A 12,876-nucleotide genomic window follows, 5' to 3' on the forward strand; every position below is an offset into this window, starting at 1 on the left:
GGACAACCATTCGACGACAGCCAAGCAACCCAGCGATGCGTCAGCTTCCAGGCCGAATGATTGGTGGGCCCGCACGGCCGCTGCTGTCCACACGTTGAGCAGGTGTGGGCCCGGGCCATGACCTGCAATGTGGGCCCATGGTACGCACCACGCCGGATTTGGATTCTCGAGGAGCCAACCAGAGCCACTAGCTACCGGATCTCTGCCTAACCTGACGAACACAGCAAGAACTAGCCTCGGATTACAAAAGCTAATTAGCACTCAAAACGATAAATATAATTAACACATGATTAATTCAGTATTACTTATTAAAAACTTGAAAAATGGAGTTATTTGATCTTTTAAAATAATTTCTATATAGTTATTTAATCTTTTAAAATAATTTCTATATGGAAATTTTTTTATACGAAATACATTATTTATTTAGTGGTTTGAAAAACGTGCTAACAGAAAATAGGAAATGAGGAGTAGTTCAGCCTAACAGGACGAACGCAGCCGTAGAACAAAATTGCAGCAGCAGCACTAGGAGGGGTTACTAAGGAAAATGATATATTTATAAATGATATTAATTTATGAATAAAATTTATATATCCGTGTTCCTAGTGATATAAAAACAAAGGTTGTCAAATGAGAACAAAGGTTGTCAAATGAGGTACGATGGGGAAAATAATAAAATCAACTTCATATTTAAAGTGAAAATTTAAATTTTGATTTATAAGCACGAAGAGAAGTGAAAAGTTTATAAGCACGAGCAGAAGTGAAAAGACGAGTACAGAATTATTCAGGATGGTGTCATCGTTAGGGTTGTGATTATATATGGATCGATGCAGGTGAAGTGTTCCTGTCCTCATCAGTACTATAACGTACTCGTTGTACTGCATTTATGAGTTGAGAGCAGGTGGTCCTAATGGAAGGTGGAGGATAAAAATGTAGTACATTACTTAATTGATGAATAATTCTATTACAGATGGCTTTGTTTTGTTGTTGCAACGAGTTCATAAATATTAGTGGAAAGGGTTTAAATTGCTAGTGGTGTTGGTGGCATGGAGGGTATGGAAGCATAGGAACGGTTGTCTTTTAAGGTGTTTCACCTAATTTTATAACCATTATACAAGGTATCATGTATGAGGCCCAGCCATGCATCCTCATCTTTTCGCTTATGTGTACGATTATAATCCAAAATTTAAATTTTTAACTATAAATTTGGAGTTAGTTTTGAGTGTTTTTAACCAATCACAAATTCTTTTTCGTTTGCAAATATATTATTTGTTTTTTCATAAAAACCAAAAAATTACCCCATGTGGTGTACAATGGAAGATGTGCTCTCGATGAAAGACGAAATATTTTCTTATTTTTATGATAGCTATTTAATAGTATAAATGATAAAATTACCTACTACTCTCTCTGTTTCATATGATAAGACTTTTTAGCTATATCTAGATTAATGTATTGGTCAATGTATATTATTTATATGCCTAGATTCATTAGCATTTATATAAATTTAGTCAATACTAAAAAGTCTTATACGATGATTAGTTGTCATGCGGCGTCAAATGAAGAAAACGGAGGCAGTATTATATGATGATTAGTAGTCATGCGTGTTTAAAAAAAATGCATTTGCCTTTATTTTTCCTTTTCAAATTTCTGTAAACTGAGGTTTTATATATGTATATTCCAGTCAACTTTACGAGTTTATTAGCACAATTAATTAAGCAGCTAGTGATCATGCATGCGTGAACTGTAATCTCCCAAGATTACACATGATATATCTTTCACAAATTGCCCATCAAGGAGTAGGAATGAATGAAGCCAATTAAGCATGCATCATCCTATTAATTGGAGCATACCACTTGACTGCACATATGAGAGGGATTAAATAAATGCGTTGTGATGGGGTCCTTACAGCACAAACCAACGGACAAGAACGATCTAATCATATACAAGGATGTATTAACTAATATAATACTCTCACCATCAAGGTTAACCCTGGCCCTCCATGATCTAGCTCTGGATTGTGGTTCACTGTCAATGATTTTCTCTCCTTAGTTTAAATGCTAGCTAGTTTGATTGTGCCTGATATAATACAGGGTCTTTTGTTAATTTGCCACTGATTTTTTTCTATATTGCAAGGATGTCACGGTTACGGAGGTATTTTTATAATTATCTAGTGATAGTTTTACAATATTATTTTAAACCAGAGATTATTTTGCAATTGTCCCTATAATAATATATGGCATGGTTATCGAGTGTTATTGAGCGAGAGAAAACATATACCTACGTTCGTAGGTATCCTATAAATATATGTAGAGCTAGCTAGTCAGGTAGATGGAATTAATTAATCAACAGATTGTTAACCGGTTAATTTTGCCTTGTTTCAGTTTCATCGTTGGTTATAGTACTTAGGACGTCTATATATAATTATGCAGATATGTTGTTCGTTTAATATAATATATACTGGTTCAGGTTGTAGTAGCAGGGCTGGCTAACCGCTCTTGTTGGCATATTAAAAGAAAAGGTTAAACAGCACAAGTGCAAATGAAAAATAATTTATAAATAAAACTTTTATATATGTGTATGTAGTGATCTAAAAATCAAAGTTGAAAAATAAACTTCGGTGAAAAAACTTCAAAATCAATTTTAAATTTAAATTTATTGTTATAAGCACAACCCAAAGCCAAAAGATAGGAGGTGTAATCTGCATCTGAAATATTTTTGCACGTCAAACCCAAAGTCAAACTCACTATATATGTATATGAGTAAGCAGAGGAAACAGAGTATAAATGTTATGGTTTGGATTGAAGCCAAACAATTGGTAATGGCATAGACCTTTCTTTACCATATCAAATAATTAATTAGCTCCACCTTTCTAGTAAACTAAATATATATAATTGTACCCTATCAAATAATTGATAGCACTAAAATATATATACACACACCTATAGGGGTGCTCTCTTTTCTCCATATTAATCTCAGCTTTTTCCTTAAGTTTTACGGACATATTTTTTGAACTGCTCAATAATATGTTTTTACAAAAAAGAAAAAAATGTTCTACATGAAATTTTATCATCCTATATTTCTAAAACATATATTTCAACTTATAATAATTAATTTCATCGTTTATATAACTGCCATGAAAATCTTTAATCTTTGGTCGAACATCGACAAAACGAACGCAGCTAACCGGTGGCAGGAAGCATCACGTCGAAACCAGCACAGCCCATTGGATACGGGCCTGCAGCCCATTCAAAAGCTGCCATTGATGGATGATTGGTGGCCCATTAATACTCTTAAAGAGCACGTATTACTGCATTTTCAGCCCAGCCCATCGAACAACTGCTTGATTTGTAGTCTTGTCTCAGGCCCAGTAATAAAATAAGCCCATCTACTACTTTGAGTCTGTTTGTTTCTTTGGAGGATGGCAAAAATTGGAATCAGCAAACCCAAAGTCCATCGTCTCTGCTCCTTCTGTGTTCTACAAAAAAATTAACTTCGCTTCCGATTCTTATTTGGAAGGAGGGCCAAAGTACTATCTACCCTCTCGACTATATCTAAATTCATTTATTAATATATGTATGTATGTATATATAGATTCATTAGCATTTATATAAATCTAAATCTAGATAGTGTCGTAAAGCATTTCATTGTGAATCAAGACGGTACTTAAAGATTTAGCCCTAACCTTTCCACCTCTATACAGCTTGATGGCTTTGTTTAGTTGTGTTTGTTATTATAATCTCTTCTTGAAAGAGGGGTAGAGTGCTTGCTATAGCATGGTGCCATGGTGGCACCTGAACTTTTAAGCTGAAGCTTTTTCAGAACGAGAGGAGTTACCTATTTTTCAAAGGTGCAGCTAGCTCATCTTGAAATGATGGTGACATGGTGTTAGTATTCATGTCCTGGACAGAGCCACACAACTACATAAGCAACATATAGTCTGGAATGTAAATACAGGACAGAGCAAGCATGGTACATTTTTCTTAATTTATATCAAAGAAAACTTAAATATAGCACTCACTAGGTCAAGATTATTTCCTTAATTTGTGTTTCATATTTGCCCTCATACTTTTTTTTCCCTTTCATATTTGTACTCATACTCTCTCCAGTCATGAATGTTTTAAGAGTTTAACTAAAATTATTTTCTAAATGTCAAATATTTGAGTCCGGAAAGAGAATTTCCCTCTCGCTTTCGCATCAGTAATTGGGGAACTCTGGGCTGATTATTAACTCTGTGTATGAGTTCAAATTAGTGGGAGAAGAAAATGACTAGTGCTGGAAAGGAACTGATTTTGTGTGACTCACCAAGAAGTGCATGAGGAAGTGGATAAACAGCCACAAATCCGACACTTGATGTATGAATCTCCATCTATATAATGAGAAAATTTGAACAGTTGAATAGCCTTAACTGCATTCGCTATCACCAAATTGTATGATTTCTTCCTTTTGACATGCTCAGATTAACAAACTGTATGATTTCTTTCTTTTATTTTATTTTAGCTTGCTCAGACTACTCTTGACTCGATAGTGAGAGGTTGGAGGAAAACTAATTAAATTCAATTATTATATATATTAGGAAAATTATTTTAGTAAAAACAATTTACGTACTGGTGCACTTTCATGTTGGTTAAGTCCGATACATATACTTATATATATGTACGGAAAGTGTCAGCGAGAAAAATATTTTCTTATTCTTCTCTTCATGTATGAAAATTGAGCATGGAGCATTAGAGATTGAAAATAACATGATCAGGACGATCGAGCTCAAGTTGTAGTAGCACTCCGATCTACTTCACCTCTGACATTATAATTATTGTATTTTTAGGACTTACCAAGTTAAATATATATTTATGTTATTTTATCCGTACATCTATAAAAATCATGAATATATGTAGCCGATAGACAGGATCGTGAAGCAAGTCAGTTTAGACAGTTTAAATAAATCAAAGTTCATCCTCAAAAGTTGAAATGAGGGTGACATAATTATGGTCCAAATTCTAGATTTTGGGTTTTCATTTACACAATCCCTAACTTTTCAACTGTGATTTATGAAATAACTTTAATATAGAATTTTCTTGACGTAATTATGCAGAAACTTTAATTTTACAAAAAATTAGTTTATTTATTTATACTATCAAATAGCTATAAAAATACATAATTGATCGATCCATAATTATCACATCACTAATAAAGATGAACAAAGATGGATAATTTATTCTGATGAAAAACATATCAGACTTTTTATGGTTGTTTGAAGCTGGCAAACATTAAAGTCAATGGATTGACTTGCTAGGATAGCTGACTAGGAAAAAAGAGATTTTTTTATGGGTTGACTCACTAAGACAAGGGGTGAGATCGACGATCGAGAAGGCTCGTGGGTCGACGTGTCACTGTCAGATCGGCCGTACATTCGGTACAGTTAAAATGGGACAGTAGCAAAACAGTTGGCACTATTTTGCACTACAATAATAAAGTCAGCGGCTGTGTATCAGTGTATGTATAGTATACTTGGATTACCATGGATGACTCGTGACTAATTAAGAGTCGGATCTACTTCAATTTAGGCCTTGTTCGGTTTATAATTTTTTTTTCAAAAACATCGTATCATTAGATATACGGAGACACATTTAAACTATTAAACGTAGTTTAATTATAAAGCTACAGATTCCGCCGAGAAACTGTCTGACGAATCTTTTGAGTCTAATTAATCTGTTATTAGCACGTGTAGGTTATTGTAGCACTTACGGCTAATCACATACTAATTAGACTCAAAGGATTCATCTCACGATTTTCTCCATAACTGTTTAATTAGTTTTAATGTTCATGAATATTTAATGCTTTATTTAGGTGTCAAACGATGCGATATTTTTGGAAAAATTCCTAGCTTTAACAAAAGGCATATTTGTTTTTAATTTTTTTTCTTAAAAATATCATGTCACATTAAATCTTTGGATATATAAATAGAACGATTAAAAACATAGATAAAGCTCGTTTACGGGAGAAATTATGATCTCCTCGGAGCACCGTCACCCCGGGGCCGGTGCGGCTTGAATGGGTCTAGAGATTGATGTGTGGTGTGGGTGGGGCGTGTCAGGCGGGTGTACATGTCGGACCATATCAGATCAGGAAAAGCTAAACAACGGGTCTGCCTGCACAATTTTTCTCCCAATCCTTCGTGCACTGCACCGTACTCGCCAGCTGCTGGCCACTATATTCTACCTCTGGACCTGGGACCGAGTGCCTGTCGGAGGGAGCTTCTCTCGGCTGCAGTTTTTTTCATAGCTGCTTTTGCAAGAAGTTGTCCTATATAGTTCATAGCTTCTAAAAATCTGTAGTTATAGATTCTGAAAAATGAATTAAGAATTCTGAACCTGGAGAAGCTGGATTTAGGAGCTTTTTTAAATTCTCAAAAGATGGCTACCAAAATAATAGTTGCTTCTCAGAATCTAAAGCTCCCCAAATATATCCTAAGGGCGGGTCATCTTATTCGGTTTTAAAGAAAAAAAAGTAAAATGGTCATATTTATAAATAAAAAAATAACCTTTGACTGAAATTTTTATATACACGTTCATAACGATCTAAACGCAAATGCTAAAAATTTAACTACGATGAAAAAAATCTTAAAATCAACTTCAAATTTAAAGTTGTAAATTAAAATTTATCTTATAAGCATAAAAAAACAAAATAAACTACTATGTGTTTCACGCGTTCTTTCTTTGTTTTTATTTGTGTGCTTATCTCTTTTATAAAATATAGTTTTCACATACAAGTATATGGTCTTATTTTTTTCAACTTTATGGTAGTTGGTTTCACTGTTTATGTCATTAAATAGTTATCATAAACATAAAATACTTCAGCTATAAAAATATAGATAATATTTTACCTTTCATATCAACCCACTGTCGACTTGGAAGTGCGGATAACCGTCAACGTCCACGTTCGATAATCGAAATAAATTGTTCCAAAGAATTATCAAAATTTAGTATAAAATATAAACTATAAAATCAATTTTGGCTTCAAACCGAACGAAACTGTTTTTATTCCATCAGTATCCACCGGTGTGTGCGTTACGGTGGTCTGTCCACGTTTAGGACTGACGTATCGATCTGACGCATCCTCCACTCTCTTTTCGCTTCTTTATAAACTAAAATTTAAATTTTTAATATTAAATTTAGAGTTGTGTTTAGAAATTTTTTTCACTAAATTTTATTTTTCAGCAATGGATTTTGATAGCTAAGAATACATATATAAAATTATTATTTATAAATTATTTTTCATTTGTAAATATAATATTTGGTTTTTTTCCCATCGATCCAAACTATTACTATTATAAAGTATTATTTGATACGGTTTACATATCAATCATTGTCAAAATTCAATTGTAAACTTAAATTTATATTTTATTTTAGTTATTCTGTCATAGTTTATTTCAGGTTTGCTTTTATATTGATACTCATAAATTATTTTTTAAATCAATGAATAGGTAGTAGTTTCGTTTATATATATATATATATATATATATATATATATATATATATATATATATATATATATATATATATAAAGTAAAACAACGAGGCTGTTACACGTATCGGTCGTCGTCAACACGCGTGCCCTTGAATCCACGGCGGCGGTGTACGTGTTCATTCTCTGAATTCGTCGACGTCAACGCACGCACGCATGCCATCGAGATCCAATCCATCCAACCCAGCCAACGTCCAGGAATTCTGGACCGTCCGATCGCGCCCAAAGCGTTGCATTAATTCGTTGGACGTCGTCAAAATCAAATCTTGACCGTCTAGCTACGGCCAACAAATTAGCCACTCAGCTGCCCCTTTCCATTCTGGAGTCTTAAGTACGGGAGTGATTTTAAACTATCAAGTGAATATTCCCTCATATATTGCATGTTATTTAAATAGTTATTAAAAATTTTAAAAAAATTGTATTACCTCGAAGCCGTCGGTAAGTCAGTTTCTCATAATCTGAAAAAAGGTAGGTTTTTCTAGATTACATTCTCTAGTTTATTTTCTAAATTTCATGACTCTTAGAAGTTAAATGTTGATTAGAAGAACTTTTGATTTTAAAAATTTTGGAAGAATCTGTAACTATCATAATCTCCTCGAGCGTGCCCTTAATTACTTATTTTCCTTTCACGGATCTGAATAGGTGCACGTAGCCACGGTCATTTCTGAAGCACCATCAATGGTGCTCATTTGGAATGTCATTTACAAGATGCTAAAGAATAGTACTTTTGAATTTGAATCTGAAAACCAATTTTATGTAAGAAAAATATTCTTATATCCTAGTAGAGTAATTGCTGATCACAACTTGATCGAGTCTTCATAGGTGAACAGCTTTTTTTTTTTTTAAACACAACATAAATATGGGTGCCTTAGGCGTAATATATATACTTCTTTCGGTCTTTTATTTAATACGTTAATTTTTGGGAGCATTTAACGTTTGCCACTTTTAAAAATGGTTGATAACAGATTTGTCACCCGCTGTCTATGACATGTGGGTACTCATGTGTCTATGACACATAGGTCCAGTGGCAAATCTGTTATGACTAAACGTAGGGATGGTAAAAAGTTAATTATTTCTAATTTTTGGGTCTTTGATTGTTTGTACTATTCAAGATTTTCTACAAATATACAAAATCATATATCATTCTTAAAATTCTTTAGTAATAAATCGAATCAAATCACAGTAAAATAAGTAATAATTATATGAATTTTTAAATAAGACAAATGATTAAAATAGACCTAAAGTTAACTACGTAAAGTAAATAAAGAAAAGCAGAGGGAGTACTTAAGAGTTTAACCGTAATTAGTAATTATATATATATTTTAAAAATAATACGAATGGTTAAAATAGACCTAAAAGCTAACTACTTAAGAGTTTAACCGTAATTAATAATTTCGGAAAGTTCCAAGTTCTGAAAGGATCGATCGATCTGCAGGGTCCGTCCAACCGTAATTAATTAGTAGTACCATTAATTAATTAATTATACACAGATTTTATCGATCTCATCAGTCATGGCGCGTGCACTATAGCAGAATTTCTGGTCCAAAACTCTCAGGAAATTCAACTGTTATTACTCATGCATACCCACTGCACTGCTCAAAGTATCTGAATTCCCTGTTCAAACTTTACACACGGGTAAATTAGTCTTAAATGCTAACATTTACATTAAATCTATATTTATATATTTTTTGAGATGAAGAAAGTCAAGAAAGTATATGATTGTTATTCCTTTATATATATGCATCAGTCCCTGTTTGGCTCTCACACAAACAACTGCAGGTAGCACCATGGTTTTACAAATAAATAATCAGAATGCTACTGCTCCCATCCAAAAATATAAGGAAAATGATTCTCTTATATTCTAACGCGGCGAGTTCAGAGATGCTTACTCCCTCTTTTCACAGATGTAAAAAAAGAAACATAGAGTTCAAGATTATCTACAAATATAGGCAATTTTAGACCACTAATTTTCTCATTCAATCCAACAATTTAATAATCGGTGAGAATTTCATCTGGTCCTTCTCCACCAAGTAAACCCCTAAAGACATCAAAGTAGTTCTATTTTAATTTTAAACTCTGCTAAATAACGTAAAATCCTTTATGTTATAAAGCGAGGGAGGCAACAGTAAAAGTGGGATATAGATCCTCTGTAGTTAATGTTGTGCAGTAACATAGGCTGACATGTAGCTGCAGACAATCCCCGCCGGCAAAAGTTTTGTTGCTAGATGGCACAGAGGAAAATTATGAGGAGATCAAGTAATCTTTTATATCTTTTGGCTTGGTTTAGTTTTCAAAAATTTTTTCTAAAAACATTACATCGAATTTTTGACAGTAAATAAAGCATTAAACATAGATGAACCAAAAAACTAATTACATAGTTACGAAAAAAATGTTGAGACGAATATTTTGAGCCTAATTAGTCTATGATTAGCCATAAGCGCTACAGTAACCAAGATGTGCTAATGACGGATTAATTAAGCTCAAAAGATTCTTCTCGCAGTTTCCAGCCTAGCCGTGAAATTCGTTTTTTCATTCGTGTCCGAAAACCCCTTCCGACATTCGATCAAACATTTGACGTGACACTTCTCCCAAAAATTTTCTCCAACTAAACACCCCTTTAATTAACACGAGAACATACTTCCTCTGCAAGCCCCGAGTGATGCATGCAGTGAGGCAGAGAAGATGGGTGCCTGACGACGATCGGTGTGCAGCGGTGGTTTTCTGAATGCATCATCATCCAATGTTATGCAGATGGACAACTCATCAGATGAGATGAGATGCGACCACACCACAGTACCAGCTGTGCACAGCTGCCTGTGGAAACGCGTCGATCGCCAGACCAAATCATAATTAATTGTTCTTATTTTTCTAATCATGCTGCCTCGTGTGCCACAAAATTATTGTTAACTAGTAGTACTAATTAATCTATCATGGATTACGCTCTGCTAGATTATGTTCATCTGGTTCATCATCTTAAGAGAAAAAAAAAGATTGTGTATGTGTTTGCAATTGGTTGGGGTTGGGCAATGCTGTTGCCTTTGCTCTGTGTGTGCAGATTAATTAGCTAATTAATTGCTCTCATATATGTCACTGATGAACAAAATAGCAAGTTGGATTTTTTTTTAGTAATTAGCAATGGTGGCGGTGGTGGATGGTGAAAAGAAATAGAGAAGAAAACGATTATATCTTCTTCGATGGCAGGTTGCTAGTTGCACTCACTCACTCACTCACTCACCGCTGAGAAGGCAATACTTCCAATATAAAAAAGAACAATTGATCATGTAATTAAATCACAGTTGCTAAAAATGTCATATATATATATATATAAGCTGTGAACTTGAGGAATGGTTTGAGAGCAAATCCTCTGTAATTCTGTTGGTCAGAGTAGTACACGGTTGATTCAATCTGGAACACTTCAGTCAGACATAGGACTCAGTATATTTACAAATGAACGTTTAGAAGCTATCTAGAAAGTATTAAAGAGAATAAAAATTAACTAAACTTTTCCTTAAATAATAATTCCATCCTAATCCCTCGCATTTGACACAGCCAGGCCAACCCCGGCCGGCAGAGGAACATTTTGCCTCCATCTCCAAACAATGCAACTGATTCGATTTATACTTCATTTTTCATTAATCTTCCATTGCTAACTCCTCACATTATTTTTCAGGTTCGTCTCATTTTGAAATTTTAATTAATTAATTAATTAAGCCGCATATATGCAGATCACACTTTTGACCTAGCTAGCGAGGTAGCTAGCAGCCATAGAAAATCAACCTAATAAAACTAGTTGACTGACGTTTCCTATGCAGATATTGATTTTTTCTTTTTCTTTTTTTTTTGCGGGCAAGTGGTTACGCGGTGTATTTCGTGCAAAAAGGAAGAGTTTTCTATATAAATTAAAAGTTTCCCATCTAATATAAACTTTTAACTTTATCACAGTTAATTCATTTATTTGTACTCTAAAAGGCTGTGTTCAATTCAGCTGTTGACTTAAAAAAATTCACAGAAACATAACTAGTGCATATCTAATTAAGTATTAATTATTAAAACCTAAATATTTAATTTTTCAAATAACTTTATATTGGAACTTTTTTAATAAAAACACCATTGAGCAGTTTGAAGACGTGTGGATAGAAATCGAGAGAAAAAAAAGCCAAAAAGAACCCAACCTAATAGTGAAAAGTGATAATCCAAAATCTTGATGGCGATTGGAATCGTGGAACTGAATTTGAACGAGTCCCTGAAAAAGTCAATGCCACCTTCTTCTTCCTCCTCCTTTTCTCTCCACACGTACGTTCAGATTAATTTCCGATCGCCATTACTCCACCCCTCTCCATCCATCCGGCCATCCATGGCGCCTGCCCTATATAAACACTCCCCCTCTCCCTTGCCCTAAACCATTCACAGCTTCTTCATCTTCTTCTCAGCTCCAAACCTAGCTAGCTAGCTTCTTGATCGAGCTTGCGATAATTAAGATAATGGGGGAGGTGGTGCAGCTGAGGCAGGAGCAGATAGCGGAGTTCAGGGAGGCGTTCTCCTTCTTCGACAAGGACGGCGACGGCTGCATCACGCTGGAGGAGCTGGACACGGTGGTGCGCTCGCTGGGCCAGACGCCCACCAGGGAGGAGCTGGCCGAGATGATCCGCGACGTCGACGCCGACGGCAACGGCACCATCGAGTTCGCCGAGTTCCTCGCCCTCATGGCCAGGAAGGCCGTCCGCTGCGGCGGCGGCGGCGGCGCGGGGGGCGGCGCCGACGCCGACGAGGAGCTCCGGGAGGCGTTCAAGGTGTTCGACAAGGACCAGGACGGCCTCATCTCGGCGGCGGAGCTCAGGCACGTCATGATCAGCCTCGGCGAGAAGCTCACCGACGAGGAGGTGGAGCAGATGATCCGGGAGGCCGACCTCGACGGCGACGGCCAGGTCAACTTCGACGAGTTCGTCAGGATGATGATGCTCTCCGACCAATAAAAATCCAGCCTTTTTTTTTTGTCTTCTCATTTTATTTAATTACCTAGCTAATTATGCTAGCTATAGCTGGGCCTACTACACAGCATTCCTTAATCACTGTCATTTAATTTGGCCTCTCGATTAATTATGGTATCTTCGGTTTGGAAGATTTTCAAACAAAATTTGAGGTCATTAATTATACTGTCTTATGTAAAAATTATGTAAAAAATTCGTACATTCCAAAGAGGTTCTCAGTTACTTAATCTAATTGGATCCTATGATCAAATTATACATACCCTGGGGAACAGTTTATCCTTTGTTTCCTTTTGATGAAATGAAAGTGTTAACTCTGCTCATATGAGTAGTAGTAATATCTTTTTCCTTTTTTTTTGGTTGTTGTTGAAAG

General features: G+C 35.1%; 1 protein-coding gene across 1 annotated transcript; it reads left to right on the forward strand.

Annotated features, from left to right (window-relative positions):
• The first annotated feature begins 11,840 nt into the window (after positions 1-11,840).
• Positions 11,841-12,647, forward strand: LOC102716465 (calmodulin-like protein 5). The gene has a single exon (XM_040529489.1). The coding sequence runs from the start codon at positions 12,000-12,002 to the stop codon at positions 12,489-12,491; it is 492 nt and encodes a 163-aa protein (XP_040385423.1). The 5' UTR covers positions 11,841-11,999; the 3' UTR covers positions 12,492-12,647.
• Positions 12,648-12,876: the final 229 nt, after the last annotated feature.

The sequence above is a fragment of the Oryza brachyantha genome, chromosome 12 (assembly GCF_000231095.2).
Source record: "Oryza brachyantha chromosome 12, ObraRS2, whole genome shotgun sequence".
NCBI classification, from domain to species: Eukaryota; Viridiplantae; Streptophyta; class Magnoliopsida; order Poales; family Poaceae; genus Oryza; species Oryza brachyantha.

Bases quoted from the DNA above. Each gene is read 5' to 3' on its own strand.
- LOC102716465 (XM_040529489.1), top strand. From the start codon at position 12,000: ATGGGGGAGGTGGTGCAGCTGAGGCAGGAGCAGATAGCGGAGTTCAGG.